General features: G+C 31.4%; 1 protein-coding gene across 4 annotated transcripts in view; it reads left to right on the forward strand.

The window, feature by feature from the left end:
- The window catches only part of LOC118203668 (diacylglycerol kinase delta), a 266,853-nt gene that overhangs the window by 193,959 nt on the left and 48,473 nt on the right, over positions 1 to 24,421 (forward strand). For all 4 annotated transcript variants that reach the window (XM_085816163.1, XM_085816165.1, XM_085816166.1 and 1 more), the window contains exons 13-20: positions 1,609 to 1,703; positions 2,850 to 2,943; positions 6,532 to 6,702; positions 7,787 to 7,874; positions 12,869 to 13,378; positions 17,646 to 17,955; positions 22,422 to 22,532; positions 23,878 to 24,036. In XM_085816163.1, the coding sequence (XP_085672289.1) occupies positions 1,609 to 1,703; positions 2,850 to 2,943; positions 6,532 to 6,702; positions 7,787 to 7,874; positions 12,869 to 13,378; positions 17,646 to 17,955; positions 22,422 to 22,532; positions 23,878 to 24,036 (1,538 nt within the window). The remainder of the gene's footprint in view (positions 1 to 1,608; positions 1,704 to 2,849; positions 2,944 to 6,531; positions 6,703 to 7,786; positions 7,875 to 12,868; positions 13,379 to 17,645; positions 17,956 to 22,421; positions 22,533 to 23,877; positions 24,037 to 24,421) is intronic.

The following is a 24,421-nucleotide window of genomic DNA, read 5'->3' on the forward strand; positions in this document are numbered from 1 at the left end:
CTTCGTCATTTCAGTTAATTTGGAGGTATAGTTGACCAGAGTTTTATTGCACTATCTAACAGAGAAAATATCACACCACAAAAAAATTTGTCATTATTATGCTAATTGCAAGGAATGCTTGGTTTCACAATATTTGCAAATGATATAAAATCCAGGTTTGTCGTATGATTAGTGAATAATATAAAATGAAGAAAAGTTATTTAAATATATATTCATTGTTTTCTGCATACAGAAACCTATTTACTGAGTTATTTATCTTTCAGAATAGACCATTCAAAAGGTTTGGTTTATTTAATTAACATTAAGAGGTTCAAGAATAAACAGTTCAAACAAAGGCTTTTTTCCTTAGGGGATGGATGCCTTCATGAAGCACTTTCTATGGGATATTGGCTTGTATATACACTTAGTGCAAAAGATATGTGGAAAATACTGGTAAAGAAATTTTTGTCAGACTGAGGATTTAATAAGAAATTTTATTTTAATGTACGTACTGATGGTTTGTCATACAAACGCTAACATATGTTGACTGTGTAAAGCATTTGGATATGATGGATTCAAAAAAAATGTCCCTTGTTTTGGGGCTACAGGTATATCTAGATGAACATCAAAATACTTTAATCAGTATTTCATAAGACATGTAATAGTAAGCTCTCAGTTCCCTGCTGCTGACATTCAGAAGAATGTGCAGGGAGCTTTGGATACTACAGTACAAGAAAGAGTACTTCATGAAGTTTGGTCAAAACTATTTGCAATCAAGCCAAGAAGAATATTAACACCAGCCTACCAAATATGAAAGACTGCAATAGCATTGAGATAGAAGCTGTTCATGTAATGAATAGCACAAAGTAGTGTTAGAGATTAATAGTATTTCTGCTTTGTACTGAGAGTCACCAAGTGAATCCGGTAACAAAATTACAGGCAGATCGAATACTACTGTTATTTTTTAAAGCCGTACTGCTCGTGAACATGGCATCATGGTTTGGTGCCATTAGCATCAATAATCAGGCATCAGTAGCTAGTATACAGGGTATATTGATGGCATGCTGATTAGAGGATGAAAGATGCCACAGTTCACATTCCTGCACATTTCAGAGTTTGCAGTATGCTGTTTTGCAAAGTTTCCAGCTGCTACTTTGGTCATTGTACCTCCAAATCACTTTCCAGTCAAGTGTCTGTAAGATGTAGTTGACTGCTGTTTGACTATACTGCCCCAACTTCAGATGTAGAACGAACTGTGGACAGTGGGGAAAACAGCTATATCTCAAGACAATATCCAAATGCTAACTGAATTTGTTTCACAAAGAAGTGCTGCTTATATCACGTCAAAAGAGCTTCTACTTCTTTCTTATCCTCCATATTTAATCATTGTAATGCATTACCTTAAATGGTTTTTCTTTGTATTAGTTTTCATCAGATTTTTTCCTGCTTCTTTCTTCTTATATAATGAGAGTATATAGTGTCTTTGCATAATGATGGTATGAACGGTGTGTGTAATCAAAGATTGTGGATTAATTGAGAGTGGAATATATTTAAATAATTTATTTTATGAACTATTACAATGAATTATTTTTATACAACTACAATTTTTTTTTAAATTTATTACTGCAGCTTGAGCCCATCAGTCAATATGAAGATTCTGTCGTCACTCATCTAACAAAAATTCTTCATTCAGATCAACATTCAGTTGTTATTTCATCTGCCAAGTATGTTGCATTATTATTAATTGTAATGGAGTTATTCATAAATTTTCTGTTTCTTATTTCTGACTATAATCATGTATCTTGCAGCCAAATTATTTTGAATTGTTTATTTTTCATATATAAAACTTTCTTTAGAAGCTAATTTTGAATTTTTTTATTCTTCATTGGCTCTTGCTTTTTATGTGAAAAGGTTAAGGAAAAACTGCAAAAATTCTTTTTACTTTCTGATCATTCACATCCTCGTTGAAAAGTTACGAACTTGTTTGGCAACTTTAAAAAGATTTGGAAATTCATTAGTGGGTAATTTTTCCTCCAGCTAATGTGCAAAATGTAACAGCAATTTTCAAAATGTAGGTGCATTAAGAATACTATGCTAGAGCAATTAATCAATAAAATTAAAAAAACAAAGTACATCAATAATAAAATATTTTTTTTTCTTTTCCCTTTCTCCCCCCCCTAATTTTCTTCCCATGTACATAGTGATCTATTTCCGCTTAAAAAAGTCAGAGAATTGTGCACTCTACAACCTTGATATTGGACATTGTTCAAGACAGACATGTACTATGCCACATACCAATGTTGCCACAAAGTACTTTTCAGAAGTATCATGAATTGCCACAACTATTTTGGCAACATACTGATTTTCCTCATGAATGCTCTTTTGCAACTTTTCAATGTGGATAATCAGGAAGTATTAAATTATTCTATAAAAATTGCATTAATTTGTCACCCATCATGGATGAAAATAAGTTTCACTTATATAAGTGTGAAGGTGGTGTGCAATGAGTTAATGCTGGTGCACTCTGTTGATGCTTTACCTTACAAAAGGTAGAGATGCAACTGAAAAAAAAAAAGAAAAAAAAAAAAAAAAATCAAAGCCTTAATGGATGCACCTATGATACATCGTTGCTCTCTATATGTTTGCTTTTTATATATATGATATCTTAAAGTTTCCACATGATATTTTTCATTATTAATTGCATCAAATCTCAAATGCATTGTACTTCTGATTTCGATTCAAAAACAGTTTGTTGAAAATTAATGTTCTTACTGTTTTAAACAAAATATTCAAATTAAAAATGATGGTATCACATATGTCAATTTTTGTAGGTTGCATTGCACTTACTTTTTAAATGCTTCCATTTTCAGAGTTTTGTGTGAAACAGTTAAAAATTTTATTGCCAAAGTTGGTGTTGCATGTTCTAAAGAAAACATTGACGAAGAAGATACCATAAGCCATAAAGTTAGTTTTCTTTTTTTTACACAAATGAGTGTTGTTCTCTAATGAAGTACTTTAGCTTGATTCATGAAATTTTTTTATTTGATAATTGTTATGCATTTATGTTCATACAAATGCTGAGTGTTGTTACATGTAGTAGTAAAAATAATTTCATGAAGAGTCAATCTTTCACCTACTACATTTTATGAAAATGTATGAAATATCTTACTATTTTTACTAAGTTACTTGCATTATTTATTTAAACTGATTAAGCTTAAAAATGTAATTAAAATCAGTTTATTCATAATTGTGCATTTGTGTTAGAAAGGGTAATTTAATTTCACGTTTGGTTCACATATTTAATTCCTGTCCCCCCCCCCCATATTTGAGAGTATTTGCATAGTGTAAAACATACTTGCCTACCAAAGGAGCATACTTGATGTAAGTGAAAGATAAATTTTAATGGGTACTTTCCTTGAGCTTTAAAAAACAGGTGAATATGGTATGTCAATTTATGACATGTGAGGAAAAAGCATAATATGAATAGAAGGTGATTAACTTGATTGGTGTAAAGTCCTGCATTATATCAGCTGTACTTTAGCAATTCATTTTGTTTTGCAGGTACTTGGTAGCAATTCCATGGCATACTTATATAAATGCTGTCTGGGCACTCTGTTAGATTCCTATTCTAGTCTTCAACAACTATATTCCATGTCAGGATTCCATGCAGTACATCGCTACACTGGAGAGAATCATGGCTACTGGCCACTTCAGTAACCAGGACGACACGCACCCCATATAGGCAGTTTCGGAGGATACACAGTCTTCACACATTTCTTGGCTTCTGCCACATGTTTATATAGCACGGAACGTTCACCTCTTCAGCATTATGCAGATGCAAGGGGGAACGCAAATTTCCCAACGCTCTTCCTTGCACAGCTGAAAAGAGAATTAAAATAGCAAAAAGCATTCATTAATTAAAGATCATAATTCATTAATTAAAGATTCATAAATTTTACATGTTTGGCCCTTTCAAGATTCTTTGTTAAAATATCTGTGGGCATACAATGTCACTCTAGTTTTGATCATATAGGTCTCTAATGTAATGAAAATGATAACCAGTATATTTTATTTGAGAGTGATGAACTGGATTTTTCACCAAATGCTGTGCTTTTTGATTGTCATTATACAGTCCTTTTGATACTACTTTATTCTCCAAAAATCCTAGCTGTCTTATCAACAACCTTAAGTGCATTACTCTTTTTTTTTTTTTTTTTTTTAAGCTTCAGTTAATGCTTCAGTACTTGATAACGCTAAGGTTCTTTGCTTGCATGATTTGCAAGAAATTGGGCTTCCTGCTAATATGAAACCATAGCCCCTAAATGATTTCCTATTGAGAGTATTTTTGGCCCAATTCGTGTCTGCATAATCGTTAAAACTTTCATTTTTTTCCCCAATAAGTTGTATTCATGTTTAATGTAGATTTAAGGTATTGTAGTTCATGTTTTGCATGAAACCAGTGAAAGTATTTTGGATTATTGTTAAATTTACTAAGTCTAATGGAATTTGCAGTATCAGGTCATGTAAATAAATTAAGGATTGATACTTATTTCTGTGTACACTTTGTTTTCATTGTCAGCATTTGAAGATTTGCATAGTTTAGTGTTTGGGTTTAGCTGTATTAGAACAAATCTAGCACATTTCTTATATCATAGATTTCAGCTTAAGTGTAAAAACTCATCTTCATATTTTACGTGTAAATTTTCCCCAATATGCTTAAAGTCTTTGTTCGCCCAAACTGAATCACTCTGGAACATTGACTCTTTTAGTTTTCATCCATGTTCAAATAAAACTTTTAGCCTGAACTCTTGAATTTTTGAAAGTTTTATATATTATTTTTAAATGATATTAAAATGCTAAACAAATAGTTTACAAAACAAAGAATAATGAAGTAGTATTAAAGCCTAAAAAAACATCAACAATTTTTACTGATTATATTCTTCCAACTGGAACTTATCAGGTATGGAAGTAATTGACTTGGGACATCTTACAGTTAATATGGTTTTTTAAATAAGCCAAATCTAAAATAGCATGACTACTTTTATATTTATATTTTTCTGTATTTTTAATTTTATATGTGTTTCTGCATACATTATAAATGATTTTTCTGTAAAAGAATGGAAATATTGCATTTATTACTAATATACATTAATTATATTTATCTCTTGCAGTTGTTGAAACTAAAGATTAATTTTTTATTAATAGACTTTCCATTATTAGAATTATTTATTAACTCATAATCGCATCTCGTATTTTTATGTTATGAGGAAATTTTGAAATAATGCCATGGTTTGGAACTTTTTTCACTGATATTTCTTACAAAAAAAATTTTTATGCTCTTATGGTCTATTTATTGTGTTATGACATTAAAAAATCGAACCATTACCAGGTACAGAAGAATGAATACAAATTCAACTAAATAAGGATAAATCTCTCGACTCAACTGAACTGACTATAAAATATAGGAATTACTGTATTATTAAATGAAATCTTTATTCTTTTGAAAATACATGGTATCTTTCATGAAAAATAATAGGTCACTTTTCCTACATATTACTTAACATACTAAAAAATTCGTTTAGCACCTTATTTCTAATAAACATCAAATGAAAACCATTTATTTTAGTCTGCATTTTTCACTTTGCTATATGAGTAAAAGATTTTAATGCATTGCGTTTAAATTGTAACTTAAAAATGAAATCTGACTTAATACCATCTGCTTTTCAGAAATTCATAAGTTGAATTAATTTAACATTTTTTCTGGTCTATTTAAGTATTTCATTCCATTTCTGGGTATATCTTGACCATCTTGAAATTTTTTTCTGTTAATATTTTTACATGTAAAATTAACGATTACTAGGCATTAAATATATGGTAGCTTAAATAATTGATAAGTTTCATTCATTTGTGTTATAAAGCACTTAATAGCTATGAAGGAAGGTTCCCTTCTTATAGCATATTATTTTGGATAATTTTCAAGATTATATTCTTTACATTTATTTTTAAAAAACATAATATTCGTTTCTGGTAGTTGAGAAATTGAAATAGGATGTACTTATTTTTGAGATAATGCTTTTTATTCTTCGTAGTTAAGTTTTTCATATTCTACCATTATATGCAATTAAACTTTGGTATACTTTTATTACCAAAAACAGAATTGTTCTGAAAAACGTCTTTCTAAAATTGTTTAGGAGAATTAAAATCTTCTAAATTAAAATCTTCAATAAATGGCATAAATGACATTTTTCTTTAAATAATAATTTGAAATTATATAAAAAAAAAAAAAAAAAAAAAACTTAGTTTTCAAAAACAATATGTTGAAAATTCATTTTTTTCCCTTCTGAAAAGTGTAATGTTAACCAACTATTTCATTAATGTCTTTAAAAAAAAACTATAAAAACCTAAAAAGTTTATTTGTAATTGCTGAAATGAAGAAAGAAATTAATAACTTATTGTACTTGTAGTTAGTTGATGTTTAATGTTATCTGTATCTTGTATTAATCTGTTGATTTTTAATATTTCTTCTATTTTAAAATGTGCTTTTAATTTTAGTGTGAAATACTCAATGAAAAATTAGAAAAGCTGCTTCTAGCATTAAACGAAGAATCCCTTGCATCTGATAAGTTGCTTGAAATAAAAAAGGAGAAAGAAACAGAAGAAAAAGTTGAAAATCCTGAAATAGTTGCTTCAGAAGCTGATATGCCCCAGAGTCAACCAAAAAAGGTTATTAACTATTGCATTATTTTCCATGTTTGAAAAATGTATTTTTCTCATTCTATATGTTAATTGATTTATTTTCTATGATTTATTTAAATACAATCTAAAAGTTTATTCCAATAATTAATCACCCTTTTTGCTGTTTGATAGTTTTTGCTTTGTAGTGCACTTACAGTGTCTTCTATACTAACATTTGCTTTCTATAGCACTATTAATATAGATAAAATCCTGGAAACTAATTCTGTGTGTTATGTAACAAATTTTTAATATTATAATACAAGCTGAACAAATATTTTTTGTTGCCGTTATTCCCAGGCAAACTCGGGCAAATCAGAGAAAGGATTAATTAGAATATGATGCAGCAAAATATAAATCGGTTGCAAGTTATGGGATAATTATGACTTTCTGATATTCTTAACAAAGTGTATATTAAAGTTTTTGCTATATAGAATCTTTGAAATATGATATAAAATAAAATCTTTGCCATATGTGAAAGATAATTTTAGATAATATTTTATATTAAATTGAATTGAACAAAATACATAGACACATAAATGTAGGACTTTCTGATTATCCATACACCTCACTGAAATATTACAAATAGCATGCCAACTTTGAGGAGCAGCACATACTCACTGCTGATTAATTTTTTGCCAACAATTATTTTCAAAGTGGTGGAGCACTAAGAATTCTATAAAAGAGCAATCGGTCAGCCAAATTAAAAGTGCAAGATGCATCAATATTTACAAGAAAGCACTTACCTATTTCAAGAAATTCTTATTTGCACTGCTATTCTTCGTATGTACACAGGGATCTGTTTTTGCTTAAAAATACATCAGAGAATTGCATAGACTCAACTCTACAACTTCCACATTGTGCACCAGTCAAAATTGGTTGCCACATAAATAGTTTTGTATGAATTTATGGGTTCTCTCATAATTATTTTGGCAACATACTGCTTTACCTCATGAATATTAATATCACTACTTTGGGTATAGATAATCAAAAGTACCAAAGTATATTTTTTACCTCTCAGCTAAATCTTAATCGGTTTTTACAACATAATCATTCATGTCTGTTTCCATTTCAGACTACTTTCATTCAGCGTGAAGCACTAATGTCACGTGCCAACAGTTTGAAGAAAGCTGTCCGTCAAATAATAGAACATGCAGAGAGAGGTTATTTGTTTACATTTTTATTTATTTGTTTCTATACTTTTTTATATAATAACTTTTTCTTTTTTTTAGTTTATATAATTGATTTTTTCCAACAGAGTATAAATTATAGTATGAGAGAATGATTAAATGAAGATTAACATACAGTTTAGCGAAAGGGAATATTCTAACTGATGTAATTCATCAGCAGTTGTCTTATTAATAAAATGTGTAGTAATATTAAATACTTATAAGTTATTAATGGTATTTCTGTCATTATTCATAGAAAGCTGCAGTTTACGACTTTGTGTAAAGCCAATTTAAAAATAAAAGCTGTAAAGTTATTTTAAGTTTTAATCTGTAATGGTAATAAGATGCCCATGCTATCATAATATAGCATAAATTGTGCTTAACATCCTTACATTGGGTACCCTTATTTTATTACTTCCTTCTATGAAGTAAAGGAAGTATTGTGATCAAGGCAAATTTTGGGTGTCATATTTCTACGAAAATATCCATTTTGATTGTTCCTGAATCCATTTGGATAATTTTTTGCATGATGTCTTAGGTAAGGACAGAATAAGAAACAGTTTTTTTTTTTTTTAAATGGGTTATAAAATGCATATAAAAGGGGTTTTTCATGATGTCTGTACATACATATGTGTGTATGTATTTATTCCACATAACTCAAAACGATCAGCTGTAGAATGTTGGCCGTAAATTTTATTAGCTGTAGAATGTTGGCCATTAATTTGTTTATGGTACTGTTATAACATCTAGTTGTGTATCTCCCTCTTTTATTGCAATATATATATATATATATACACACACACACATACCTTCTTACCAGGCTTAAAAGTTCTTACCTGGGCTTTATTTTCAGATTCAGTAGTCATAGTCATATACTTTCAATTACAGCAGTATTTTAAATGGTGAACATATTCATGTTTTAACAATATAATTTTTTTAAATTTTAATTTTGGACAAATAATGAAATCTAACTTTTAATGCAGTCTCCTGTTTCCTGTACTTATATTTGGGAAAATTGTATAGTCATTATGAAAAAATAAAAATACAACAGAGGTTTGACTCCCATATAAAAAAAAAATTGACTGGGATATTTAGTTTCAAAATTTGCAGTTTTTGGTGTCATTTTCAACTTACCTTGACAGAGATGGCATAATTAAGTTAGAATAATCCGAGGAAATGAATTTAAGTAAAGTGCTGGAAAAGTGTATAAATTTAATAGAAGGAAGTCATGATATTCACATTGGACTTTTTTTATTTGATCAAGCAAAGCCTTTTAAAGCAAACTATCTTACATAGCTTAATGATCTCTGTCTCAGTTAATGCATGGTTTCACTTTAGAACATCGTGACCTCCCTTCTTAGGAGCAACTGTAATCTCCATGCATATCTAGTAGTTATAAAGGGTATTTTCTTCTAATAAAGTATAGTTATCTTGTGAATTTTCTTCATTGTTATCCTGACTTTTTTTGCCCCCCCAAAAAACTGTTACAGTACAAAGTCTGTAATCCGGACTCGTCGGGCGATTCTGGCTTGTAGATCATCAATTTAAATCTGGTAAGATGGCATGCAGAAATTATGCAATTAAAAATATGAAACCATAATTTATGAAATAAAGAGCAATTATGATCTAAAGTGTATCAAAATTTAAAAAAAAAAAAAATTGTTTACTTTATTAAACATTTCTTTCAACATAAGTTGTTCAAGTTGCTTTGTTTTCTGTGCTAATACTTTTTCTTTAATTCTCGTCAAACAGACATAATTTCTTGTTCGGTTACAAAGTTCCACTGTTCAAGTCCTGTAATTGCTGTGTCGAGAATACTGACTAACTTGTCAATCGAAATTTTTTCATTTTCAATAACCTCTTTGTCACTATCGAAAGCGGTATTTTCCTTGATCTAGAACCATACTACAGATTTCGCCGTCTGTAAATTGATTGATGATTGAGGCATTGTTGTCACAATGAAAAACTTCTGTTATAGCATCATTATTTATTACTGCTTCTCCACATTTCTTTACAAAATCCAATAACTGGAAAATTTAACCTTTAGTTTGTGATGTCCGAAAACCTTCAAATTCGCGGCTATCCTCACCATGAGATATGGTAACTGGCCATAAATTATCCCAAGCATTTTTTAATGTATCTGGAGACACATTCTCCCACGATCTTGTGATGCTCCCCACAGCAGATTTTATGCTAAAAAATTTCAAAACGTCTTGAATAGTCTTGCCATTGTGCAAGAAATTTAACATAATTTTTTAAATGCTACCTTTATATTTGCATTTCAACACTTGCACTATTTTCATATCCATAGGCTGAATGATAGACATACAATTTGGAGAGAAGAATAATACAGATACATTATCTTTCATTAGAACTTTAAGTGAAGTATGAGTCAAACAGTTGTCAACATTCAGGACTATTTTTGAGTCATCAGGTAAACCAACCGAATTCAAATGTCACCGAGCCTCAGGTATAAAATGATTTTCAAAGCAATCATTCATCAATGCTTGTGTCATCCATGCTCTTTTATTTGCACGATATATAATGGGAAAAATTGTTACTCCTTTAAGTGCTCGAGGTCGTGCATGTTTTCCGATTACAAAAAGTTTGCACTTGTGCATTCCTGCAGCATTTGTGCACACTAAAATTGTTAGTCTCACTTTGGAATCATTGACACCAGTTGGAGCCTTTTTTGTAGAGGTTGCCAAGGTATTTCATGGTACATATTGCTAGAAAAGACCAGTTTCATCAGCGTTGTAAATTTGTTCTGGAGATAATTGTTCACTAGTAATGAGTTCAATGAATTCATCTGCAAATTATGCAGCAGCTTCAGTATCAGCTGGAGCTTTTTCACCTGAAATTTTTAATTGTCTTTATACCATGGCAATTTTTAAATTAAGTTAACCAACCTGTCGAATATGTGCACTCAGTGTTTAAGTTCATTTCTTCATGAAATAGTTTGGCTTGAGCCATTAGCATTGGACCCGTCAATGGCACGCCCTCGCTGCAACACTGTCTGACCCATTCAATCATCACTTTGTCATGATCGTCACTTTTAGCATAACAAACCCTTTTTCTGTTATTCATTACAAGTGGGGTGTCGGAATCCACAAAAAATTCAAAAAGTTCCTTTTTCTTTATGCTTATTTCATACACAGTTGACTTTCAAGTGTCGTACTCCTCGCATAATTTTGAGACGGATATGCCTTTATCCATTTTTTGCAGCAATTCCTCTTTTTGTTTGATGGACATCGAAACATGCTTTTGCTTTGTAGATCCTTTGGCAGCTCCAGAATTGGAAACTCTTTTTGACATAATTCGAAGTTCAAGCTTAATTTTTATAGAATTGCTTTAACATTCTGCAAAAAATAATAAGCCGGATCCAGTTAGAAGATTAAGGAACAGCACAATCTGCAACATTAACTGAAATGCCTTAGAATCAGTAAAGTTAATTTTAGCTTAGCTTATACCGTCCGTTATACATTAAATGTGCATGCATAAAGCATACCAAAAAAAAGTTTGTGGCTTTGAGGTCTGGATTATAGATCATTCCAGATAATGGACATCCGGATTACAGACTTTGTACTGTATTTAGTTTCTTCCACATTTACTCAAAGCCTCATTTACCTGATTGAATTCTCTAGTGTCATAAAGGTCTCTCCCAGCACAGCTGTAGATCAAACATACACAGCTGTAGATTGACATAAGGGTACTTTTCCCATTAATGAATTGCATAAAACTCCAGAGGGTGAAAATGAAACAAATTTTTATGTGAATTAAAATAGGACTTTTGTTTAGTTTTCATCATACTTTTAACTGAAACATGTGATCTTTAACATAGAAAATTAATTACTAGGTTTCCTTTTAATATTCATTATTTTTTTGTTACCATATTATCTTAAAAATACTTGCAGAGAAAAATGGGTAAAAATGCTTGTGTATGGTATCTTTGCTTCATGATTCTGGGTTCTTTGGCACTTTTCAACGAAAGGGGAATCTTTTCTAGAGTAATATCTGTTTTTCATATCGTAAATGGTATGGCAAGAAAATATTTTTACATAAAATTGAGTAATGTCATCCATTTTGTAATCTTTTTTTATCACATGTGTTAAATATTTTGCATAATCGCCTGTAGTAATGGCAACCGCCGTCAATAAAAGGAGGTGCTTTCCTTGGTGTAGCGGCACAGTTCATTTTCAGTTCGAGCCAGAGAAGCCCGGGAAAGAAGCCAGGGGATGATTGTTCCGGTCCTGTTCCAGTTCCAGTCCGGCCGTTTAAGTCCAAAACATGTAGGAGCTGAAGTCTGAATCCAGCAAAACTAAAATGGAGATGTATGTCGAAAGGGCCAGATGGATTTTTGTCTTTTTAAAGAAAGTGTTCGTCACCGTGCTGGAATATCTGCCAGTTTAAAGCATTTTGAATGTTTCCACCTAAGATGTTAAGTTTTCATTTATGATGTTAAGTTTATCATCATTTTTGAAGTTCTAGTTGAATAAACCTTTAAGTTTTAGACAAGGTTTTGTGTTCTTCAGAAATTTTAGGTTTGAAGTGAGATATGTTACATAGAATTTAACGGGAAAAATCAACACATGTCTGATATCTGTTCTTACTGGCTGGCCAGTGATCAAGTAGCCTAAAACTGCAAAATATATATATACATGCTTAGTTTTTATCGATTTAACAGAAATTATTTTAATTTCTTTCTAGGTCAGTCTAATTAATTAAGATAAGACTCTCTAAGCCAGAAGTGGCTTTTTTTTAAGCCAAGCCATTTGTGCAATAAGTAAATGCTTTATTTAAATTTCTGTCATCTTCAATTCCTTTCTATTCATATATCATTACCTTGTAAATGTACAAAATATTCTGCATGTTTTATCCATTAAATTTTTTGGAGGTTTTTTAGGAGTGAATGCTATGACTAAATTAATTGATTTGTTTTTTAGGGAAAAGGTTTTTAGCAAAATTTTAATTAACATGTTATTTTTTAGCTGTTGATGAACAAAATGCCCAAACTCAAGAGAGAGATTCCAGTGACTACAAAACAGCATCTCTAGAATCTACTCCTGTTTCACCTGAAAAAGTGCTTTCAAAACCAACTGATTCAATGAACATCTCAGAGGTACCTCCTTCTGGAGTTCATGAAGATGACAGACCATTACGACCTGAAACTTTGTGGAATCCATGGGGACCTGCAATGGGTCAAAGTGTGGGTGCATCATTAAAAAATACATTGCAAGTAACCTTACCTACCATTGAAGGTGGTGCTAGTGCAGACAGTTCTCCTTGCCCATCCCCTCATCCAGTCGCATCTCCTGCCATGTCACCTTGCTCATCGCCCATTTCAGAGCGGCCTACTCCTGAATCTCGGTCATCATTGGTGCCAGAAGTTAGCCTTAGTCCAGAATTGCAGTCTCCTACTACTGACATATCGAACTTCCCTTCTCATAGTGAGACATCCGACACACTGGTTGCTGGTAATTTGTTGGGGACCAAAAAAAGTGAGCTTTATTACATATCCATGCTATAGAAATTGTATTTACTTAATGAAAATTTGTTGAGTAATTCTGAAGCACATTTTTCTAAATTTTTTAGGTTATAAGAAAAGGTAAATTAATACACTAAAGAGGAGTAATATTTGTATGCTGTAAACTTAAGTGCCAAAAATAAATTTAGATATAAATTAAATGCTGAAAAAAAGAATGAAAATGAATTTCATTATTTTTAAATTTGCATTCCTGTAATATTGAGCTATGTACCAGTATTTTAAAAATAAATTTTGAACTGTTGATTCCAAACTGTCATTGCTCATACAAATTAGTACAAGAAAAGTTCATAAAAATTCAAAACAGATAGAAATTTTTTCAAGTTTTCAAAACCATTTGAGATTATAAACAATGGGCATTAGAAATTTGTGCTAACAGCATTCTTGTGTGCACTCTTAATTTGCATTACAAACAATATTGCAAAGAAGAGTGGAGTTGACATGTGGGGCTGTTGGAAAGACAGTGAGATAATATGCTTTAGGAAGACTATATTTGTTGCTGAGCACTTTTCAGTTAGAGCATAAATATTATTCCACAGTTTATTATCATATTTCTGTATCCATTCCTTAAAACACTGCTAATGTAATATATGCTTAAAGTTTGATTGCCACTGCTGAAAGTGTTAAATATTTCAAAGCATGAAACATGAAAAAATCAATTGTACCTTCTTCAGGATTTTAATCGCAGATCTTCCAATTCTACTAAATGTACTCACTCTAACATGGGAGAGCACACATTGATGAATATGATAGTACTTAACAGGTTAAGATAAAAAAAAAATAGCTCTTCTTTTTTGTTTCTGGTGAGTGATTTATTTCTGTATTAAAGAAAATTAACTAGGAGAATATTTAATTTTTTTTTCTGGGGGGGGGAGATCTTTTTCGTTACAGATTTTAGTTTGCAGATATTCTGCTTCACTCGTAATGTAGAGGAATGAAATAAGTTTCAACAACATCCATTTATTAGTGTTATTTTAATGTCCTTTGGAGACAAGTCACTTTACTTTTATCTGCTGTTCTATCTGTTTTATTTTCAACTGCATTTTTTCTTTTTATATAAGCTTTTTATTCTGTGGAAATTTTGGCTTAAGACTGGATATTTGTATTCCATCTGTATATCTATATTCTCCTTGTTTACTGTAAATATAGAAGCTACATGCCCTTTTCCTGTATTCTCAGAACATTTTATTCAAAGCCTTTTTAAAGGTCAATTAGGGATCTCGACTGACTGGATAGTTAGAGTAATTGTTCAACATGCTTACTGCTTTGGTGACACATGGTGGTGCCATCATGGAAAAGCTATACCGTAATTTCTGGAAGAAAGGCCGCATCAGCGTAAACGGCGCACTCGACAGAAATGGTGGGGAAAAAATTAAAATTATACAAAAGCACCGCATCTGCGTAAACGCCGCAATAGATTAAATTGCATGTGACATCGTCGTGGGCTGTGTAGTTGAAAAATCTCAACCTATGTCCTGATATATGACATATCAGTTAAGAAAAATGCATGAAATGAAACCGTAACTCAAAAATAAATTAAAGGTAAGAAATGTAGAAAATATATTTACGTTCACGAATATACTTATATTTACCCACTAAAGAAGTCCATATTTGTAATACTCAGACTATATTATAAAAAATGTTGCAACAACGAAATATTAAATTTGGATGACAAAAGGAAATTTTAAATTTTACTTACAAAAGGAATTACAGCAAACTATACATCATATGAAGCCATCAAAATCTGATTCTTCACTATCTGAATTAAAAAGATTTAGTAAATCCTGATCCAAGTCCAAGTCTTCCAGATCATCACATTCATCCTCTTGGTTTACAGTCTCTTTATCTAATGATATAATTTCAGCTTCTTTGAACCCTGCTATTATTCACGATGTTTTTACCGATTTCCACGCACTTCCTACCCACTTTGCAACTTCTTCATAAGATGCTTTATGCATTTTACCGCTTTTGGTATACGTATGCAATCCTTCACTCATTCAACACTCCACCGCCTTCAGACTTCAACTTTGAAGGATTTACTAATTCCGAAGTCAAACAACAAAAATCAGTGTTATATTTTCATGCTGATTTTTGTTGTTAGACTTCAGAATTGGTATTTATTCGGCGTGTTATTGTGTCTTAATTTTTTGAAGGATTTATTACCTGACAAATCTAATAGTTGTAAGATTTTTGTCAAACCACCAGGAATTATTGCTACAGTCGTAGACAATTTTTGATATCTGGTTTTCACTGACTCAAGTTAATGAGCACGCATCAAATCCATTGTCAATAATCCTTTTGGTTGGAAAAAAGATCCCTTATGGCACTGCCAAACTTTTTTGTAGCCACTCATGCATGATTGTTTCGCACATCCAGCCGTTCTCGTTTGCACGAATAATTACATCATTAGAAAAATTTCCCTTCGGAATACTTTTTCTTTTAAAAATGATCATTGACTTTAGCTTGTCACCGTTTGCGGCTTAAGCTAATGTAAATGATGATCTTTCATGCCTCGTCATAAACACAGATACAGTTTTTGCACCAGTTTCATCAACAGTTCTGTTTGCAGAAGAGTCGAAAGCTAACGGCGTTTCATCCATATTTATTATCTGTGACTGAAGAAGTTTTTTTTTGTCAATAATATCTGTCACATATTTTAGAAAAGATGCCTTTTTATCCTGCCAGTCCATTGGTAATTGTTGCCAGACTGTTGTTCTAGTACGCCCAGAAATATTTTTTCTTTTCATAAATCTGCTACACCAGCAAGGCCCTCCTTTGAAATCACTTATGTTCATTTGTTTTGCTATAAATTTTGCTTGTAAGTGAATTTTTACAGTCGAAATTGCCATTTCCTTTCCTCGTTGCTCCTTTATCCAGTTTGCAAAGTTGTCCTCTAGATTCGGCCACCTTACAGTACCACTTCTTTTGGCTTGTTTCTGTTGTGGCATATTTTTAAGTTCTTTTTCAGTTCTACAATGTCGAATACAACGTTGAACTCGTCCACTTCAAACTCTCGAGCTGCTGCTCTATTTCCAATTTGTTCAGCACGTGAAATTACATTAAACTTAAAACCAGCAGTATAGCTTCTGTGCCATTTAGGTGCCATTTTCAAAAATTTTCCACTCCCTTCTTATTTAAAAACTATCCAACACATACTTGTACCCAAACTGATGGGATCTGTATCTGGCAGAATGCCAAGGAAAATCAATTCATGCTGAAGAGGAAATACGTCAGAGTTCGTTATTGCGACTCAGGTGGAGTCGTGTCCGCCTTTGAATAAAATTGCAGAAAAGGCAGGGGTGGGGAGAGGATGGGTCCTGGAAGATTCATCGAATGGCAGAGGAGAGAGACTATTCAAAATGATGAGAATGCTGATTTGAAAGGGGGAAGAATGTTATTGTTCTGAGATCCCGTTTAGGGTGAATAAGGCATGTAGGTCTGTGTTCAAGGGAAAGAATGTAAGATAACGTTCGCAAAAAGCAACTGAGTGGTCTTTTGTGTGGGAACAACTGTGTGGTCTATGTACAATGACAAGGCCATCCAAACTATGTACAATGACAAAGTTATTCAAACTGTGTACAATGGCAAAGTTATTCAAATTATGCATAATGACCATCAAAGGAAATACTTAATTTTTAGTGCACCTAAACACCGCACCCGCTGAAAATTTAAGTTTTAAACACGTAAACGCCGCGGCATTTCTTCCTGAAATTACAGTAATCTTGGATAAAATTTAACTTCTAAGCCTTTTAATTCAAGTGTCAGAGAGTGATCTTGATGGCTGCATAATTAAAGTAAATATTTAAGATAAAGGCTTTGCTGACCTGTAGTAGCCATGATGATAACGTTGTAATCTTTTGCATTTGATAGGACATCTCTAAATGATTCAATGGGATTATTTTTTTATAAAAGCTTTCATGCAAGCATAGTGGAATTTTATGAAGAAAATGTGGTGATTATTAAAATTAGCTCTTATTATTTTCTAAGTATTTAAACTGGTTTATTTTCTTTACAGTAATAAAAAAAAATAATAATTTTTTAATTGTGAAATACGAAAAGGTTTGAAATTTTTCTGAAGTCATAATTTACATGATTTAATTTGTTAACAATATTTTCTTCATGGATGTTATGTAGAATTCAATTAACAGTATTTTCTTAGTAAGTATTATGTAAAATTCAATCTCGTTATTTTAACCTGAGAATTATTTTTTTTCTTTCTGTAGGTGAAACTGCTCAATCTCCTACAGCTACTCGCCGCATAAGTAGTGGTGCCACACTCAAACAAATTGGCACTACTAATCTTCAAATAGGCTCTGGAGTAGGCATCTCTTTGCTTCCTTGCCAATCACATGACAGGGGTTTTTCTGAGAGTTCACAAGGAGGAAGAGAATTTCCTATAATTAATCCTTTGGCATCTTTACCCATGTGGCCTAATTTAAATAAGGACAGTTTAATTGGGAAAGTTCTTCTAGCTAATGCTGATGCTTTATGTGCTGCTGCTTCACCTTTAATGGATGTTGAAGAAATGTCACTGTGAGTTCATTATTCACTAAGTTAATAACATAAGAGAATGTTTCTGAATGCTTCTTTGTATTTACACTAATGTTTGTGAAAATTGCAACGCCATGAAGGAATTAAACAAAGTGAACCGAGCGTGCAGGAAATGTAAAGATAGGTTAGACGGTGGGTAGAGGTAAGACATGCAGATGATTAGAATTACAAAGTGATTGCGCATGCAATGGAATGAGAACTGGCCACTTGTTCCATGTATATAAATGACTGTAATGTTCTGTTGAAGTCTGTTCATCATACTCTGTCTATGAATATTTAATCCGTGGTCAGAGTGCATAGACAACTGTGGAAGGTGCCATACCAACAACTAACAAGCCCAAATGAAGCCTTATCATCGGTACGCTAGAGGGTGGACTTTCGTATCTAGCAATCATAGCACCATATGATTTGAACTACATTTTATCCTGCTTTACCTGTTGCTAGAGCATTTCTCGGTCATTTCTCCTTACCTTCATCTCATTGGAAGAAACCCCCACCTCATAAGATTTTTAAAAGACATCTCTTTTTACCATATGATTTGAAGTTATTTTCCTTCTATCCTGCTCTACCTGTTGCTAGAGTATTTCTCAAAGTCATTTTTCCATGCCATCATCAGCATTTCAGGTTCATTTCATCAATTCACTTGATTCAGTGTGTTTGTGTATCTTGAATTTTATTCGCCATTTGTCTGGCGCATAATAACCCTCGAGGTTTTGTGCCATTAAAAAATATCAACCAACCAACTAGCAATCATAGTCGGCACACAGCATAATGCCACAACAATATTTGTGTTTGGAGGAAATGGACAGAGGAGAACCAAACAAGGTGAAATCCTGGCAGTGGGGCATACAAAGCACAATTACATGGGCTGTGACAGATCGCGTAACGTCCTCTGTTATGTTTGCACAACATTGGAGCACGTCTACAGGTGTTGTATTATCTAGCTGCAATCTGCTGCAGTATGAATTGCGTGGAATGGTTTCACTAAGCAGGATTCTTCTGTCACTGAATCACAGACACCTCCGACTTCAGTGGCCACTGGAACACAGTATGCCCTGTGTCAACAAGTTGTTTTCTGCAATTAATCTTGCTACAATTTAAAGTATACTTTGATGGAAGAGTACACATCAGACGCTACAGAGGGGAATGTCCGCTCCCAGAGTGTGTTATCCAGCGTCATACTGCACAAATGCCTGGCATCAGGGTGTGCGAAGCTATTGGATATAATTGTCGATCCCATCTGATGCAGATTGTGAGTAACCCCAACAGTGATTGCTACATAAGGGAAGTGTGGAGCCAGAGGTCCTCTCCATTCTTTAACACATTCCATGCACTTGTATTTCAGCGAGATAATGTCTGTGCACATCTTTCTCAGACTGCAAAAGTCTTCTTTAGGGCACAACAGGTTCCGCTTCTTTCATGGTCTGTTTATTTCCTAGATATGTCGCCCAATGAGCATGTTTGGGATTTCATCAGTCGGCGACTTACTTTTGCAGTTGGTGGATCACACACTAAGACTTTGGCATTGAGTCGAAGCCATATGGAATGTCATTTCCCAGAATTACATACAGAACCTATATGATTCAATGTCAGACGTGGACATGCTCTCATTGCTGAGCATGGTGGATACACAAAGCATTGATTTCCGACGTTCATTTTGTTTTTGTGTCTTGCAAAACGTCGTAATTTTTTGTACCACTATTAGTAATATGTGGAATAAATTTCATTCATTTCCAACAATTCCTTTATGGTGTTGAATTATTCACAAGCATTAGTATATTATCTTAGCATTTTGAACACTGATGTTAGAAATATGCCTAGCTGCTGTGTCTTTCCAAAAATTTCTTATTGTGCTATGTTACTCTATGATTCATCTTGGAAAACATTGCATTCATACAATACATTGCATTACTCACAGTGGTTATTAAGTCTCCAGTAACTATAATTGGTTAAATTTACTATAATTGATTAAATTTACTGTCCTGTCCTACATTGGTCAAATATGAGTTGACCACTAGTATCTTTTATTTTCAGTTTATTTTAATAATATATTTAAATTTATTGCACCACCTCGCAGTAATGATGTTTAGCTAGTTGGTTTGATCTAAAGGTTATTGGTCAACCCATAGGTTATTAGTGTGATATGGCCTTGATGGTCACTGGTATACTTTTATTTATTTTAGTTATATGAATTTCAATTCTGGTCTCCACTGGCGACTGCCAACTTGTAGATAACTGGTAACCAGTGACCTTAAAAGTTATCCTCACTTTACTTTTAATAATATATCCAATTGATATAATTTTAAATACATTTAATTTATAATGTATCCAACTGATAATTTTAATGGATATTTGTGGTATTTAATTTTAAAAAGATATTTCTGATATCGTACATTAAGTACCTGAAATAGAATTTTTTGTATACATTTTGTTTTGTATTTTTAATTATATTTACAGGAGTTTTAATTACAGAATAAATTATCAATTTTTTTAACTGCATGAGTCATATTGATTTTGTTAAGGATATTTTTATCATTTCTCTTTGCAATGTGAATAATTTGAATGAGGGCATACATGATTATTCAGAATCTTTCATATCACAAATTACAGAATTAAGAAATTAAATCAATTTTTATTGTTGATTTGAAACTTTATTTTATGATTTTAAGAAAATTCTTAATTTTATTAAAATATAGTTAAATTAAAAAACAAAGATAATGTATTTGCTGTTCATACTTCCAAGCAGTTACATTTTGATGGAATTCAATATTTTTAACAAATAAATAATCTGTAGTTATATTTTTTGCAGCATATCTAAAGCTGGTGTTCTTATACTGACTTTGATATTTTTAAACATTAAATGAATTTTTCTGTATGAGAGTATGCTTAGAAAAGAAGCTTTGGATTTGGCTTTTTTGAGTATTTTAAAAACATTTTATAATTATCTCCACAAATATAACTGTGATTAAAACTTGAGTTCTATAGAAAATGAATAATTTCTATGCCAGGTTCTCAAGACTGCCTCAAAGAGTATATGCTGCACCAGATTACGACAAAAACTAAAGAATTCACCTTTTTTATGCTAAGCAATATTGTTACATGTTAATAGCTTACAGAGTTCTCTTATGACAACAGTCCTTATGAAAAGAAGGATTTGTATTTTTATTGTAGTTTAAAATGAAAAGGATCAACTAAAGATACAGCGATGGGAGAAATGAAAGAAATCACTGTAATTCCCTAAATACAAAACAAGTACTGAGACTTACAAAACCACTAACTTAGCAGCAATACTTCAATTGCAATCAAATTAAACTAATTCATGGCTTCTCATTGCCTTTTATTTATACAACAGCCTATAGATCATACCATGAAAACCAATCTTAGATTGTAGAAAATGTGTTTTCTAGAAAATAATTTCTCAACTCTAATGTTTTGTTACACAAAATTACAAATAGTGCAATACTATAATAAAGTAGTTGAACACGAAAAAATTTCAGCAAGTGCCTCTAAGTTAAAAATTGCACAATACTATAAATAATACAGGTATAATAAATAATGCAAAAAATAAACAAATGATTAAAAACAAATGCAAATTAGATAAAAAATTAATATAAAACTAAATACAAATATAAAACATTAATATTTACATAAATTAGAACAATTTTAAAAGAATTTAATTGACATGTCCTGCCAAATCAAAATGAGTATTGAGTTTTGCTTAATTTCTACACCAAAACAGGAAAAATTTCATTTCTGTTCAGAAAAGAGAGAATAGGAAAGAAATTTTTAATGATATTTAAAATACTTTCTTGAAAACTGCAGAATGAAATTAAAATTCTTAAAACATCAGAAAGAGAATTAGTTGCATTTTTAGCTTGTAAATTATAAAATTGCTATTTGGTTCAAAAAAGTAATGTGAAAAATTTCCTTCCCCCAGTTTAAATTAACTAATTTTAAATGTCTAATAGTTAATTTTTAAATGTGTATATAATTTTAATCCTCTTCCCCTTTTAACTATTTGGAAACTTTTCGTATGATTAAAAATCTGAAAATTAGTACAACAAAACTAAGATATGCTTTTCAAAAAGAAAATTAAAACTTTTCATACTGCTTGTAGTTAATTTACTTTTAGCTGCTTGCTGTTTTCAGGATAAAAATTTCATATTCTTGCATTCATCAAATATACTTATTGAAAGCATCTATTTTTCATCACAAGCTGCTTCGAAGTGCAACATTTTGGATTAACTTCTTTTCAGTGAATTGACCTAGAAGTGCAATTTATAGTTTTTAGAATATATATTTCTTGTGATATTGTGTCCTGAGTGTTGAAACCACATCAGATAAAACTGTTGATAAATGTAAAAATATTAAACAGTTGTAAATTTTTTTATTTTCTTTCCTTTTAAAAGTGTTGTTTAAAACTGTAAGATTTTCTGATTCCTCCTTAGAGAAGGGTTTCAAGAAAAGTGCGTAATGAATAACTACTTTGGAATTGGAGTAGATGCCAAGATAACTCTTGAATTCCATAATAAAAGGGAAGAACATCCCGAAAAATGCAGGTATAAATCCAGATGAGTGCTCTTATACTTTTTTATTTGGTACTTCTCTGAAGTTCTACTAGTATTTTCTTTAAAAGTATCAAGTCCAAATTTCAAAAATTTTGTATATTATTTTACTTTATTCAAAAATTACTAATAAAATACTATATAAGTAACCAAAATTATAAAGGTAGTATAATGTGATAATTCTTTAAGAATAGTTATTTTCTCTGTATTTTTTTAACCCATTACAGGTTCGGCCCTGAAATATCAGCTGTCATGAATAAAAGAAAATGTTATGAATAAGTCGTATTTTCTTAATTATAATTCCAGAATGATCCTCTCATCTTTGCACTTTGACTCTTCTTCCAATGTACATGCAACCTGAAATTGGACATTAGGAGTTGGCAGAAATTTTCAGTGTAACGAATTGTAAAGCCATTCTGTTATGCGGTATTTTACGTCCATACCCTTGGCGAGTTTAATGTAAAATGACTTGATTAGAAATTGAATGAAACCCTTCATCAGCTACAGAAGCACCCACTATACAAGCACCAACAATTTAACCATGTTCAGATTCATTTAGCTCTGACGTGATGCAATCACAACTGTGCAGAACACTGTCTTGATAACAAAAGACATTTGCAGTGTATTGAGGATGTTGTACAGATGGCGTTAGTGAGCAAACACATCAGCACCACCAACAGCTTTCGTAAAAATAAACATTTCAGTTCAAACGTGTTTTACAAGGTGTTTCCATATTTTTGTCCAACCCCTGTATCTATAATTTTGTAGATTTTTTGTTTACCAACAAAGCATTTACTAGAATGCACAAGACATATCTGTAATTTATTTAGTATTGATATTTGCCACATCATAAAATGTTTTTGTTCAAATTTAATCAATCTGCTACTTGTTAACAAACTGAAAATTTACAAGCAATAAATGCATTTCTTAATTAAATTTGTATTTTACTTTTCTCAGTATATCTAAGTAATATAAATTCACATTTGACTGAAAACTGTTATGAGAATTTGAAGTTTTACTGTAATTAATAAAAACTGTGTCTAATGCTATAGGTTATAAAATTGATTCATATTTTTTTCCTGAATTCATATAGTTTTTTATATTTTATTTAAAATCTTTAAGTTTTTAAAATGTGTTTTGATTGACTGCAATAAATTCATTCATATAACTGAAGTTTTGATTTTCATTCTATAAATCTTTCATCATAGTTCTAGCCTCAGTAATTTGTATCAGCTGCATTTTTGTTCATCTTTTCATTGATATTTTTTTTTTTAATTCATGTTTCTTCTTCCTCTTTTTTTTTTTTTTTTTTTTCCTCCCTGCCTAATTTCTAAAACAGGTCTAGGACGCGAAATCTTATGTGGTATGGTGTCCTTGGTGGAAAAGAGCTTTTGCATCGTACCTTCAGAAATCTGGAGCAGCGAGTTCATTTAGAATGTGATGGTAGACGAATTCCTTTGCCTTCATTGCAAGGCATTGTTGTACTTAATATTCCTAGGTGAGCTTCAAATTGAATATATATATATCAAAGATTAAATTAAAGTATATATATATGTGTGTGTGTTTGGATAAGGAAGCAAAAAATTTGTACCAGAATTGTTAAATCATTTTATATACATTTAATTGTCACATTATATATACAGCAGTATTGCATCTCTGCCAGTATTCTAAACTTTTAGAAACCAGACTTATCAAGCAACTAAATAAAAGATTATTGTTATCTGCAATTTTTCCCCCTCCCTGTTTTTCAAGAAATAAAATATGATTAATAAATTCAAATGGCCTTATTAGAAATAATTTTTAAAAATGCATGTTTTTGTAATTTATTTCAAGTATTCAATCCATATGGATAATAGCTGCTCCATGTTTCCTATCAAATGCTT

The sequence above is a fragment of the Stegodyphus dumicola genome, chromosome 4 (genome assembly GCF_044657685.1).
Source record: "Stegodyphus dumicola isolate Sdum_Otavi_A_Nest chromosome 4, ASM4465768v1".
In the NCBI taxonomy this organism is placed as follows: Eukaryota; Metazoa; Arthropoda; class Arachnida; order Araneae; family Eresidae; genus Stegodyphus; species Stegodyphus dumicola.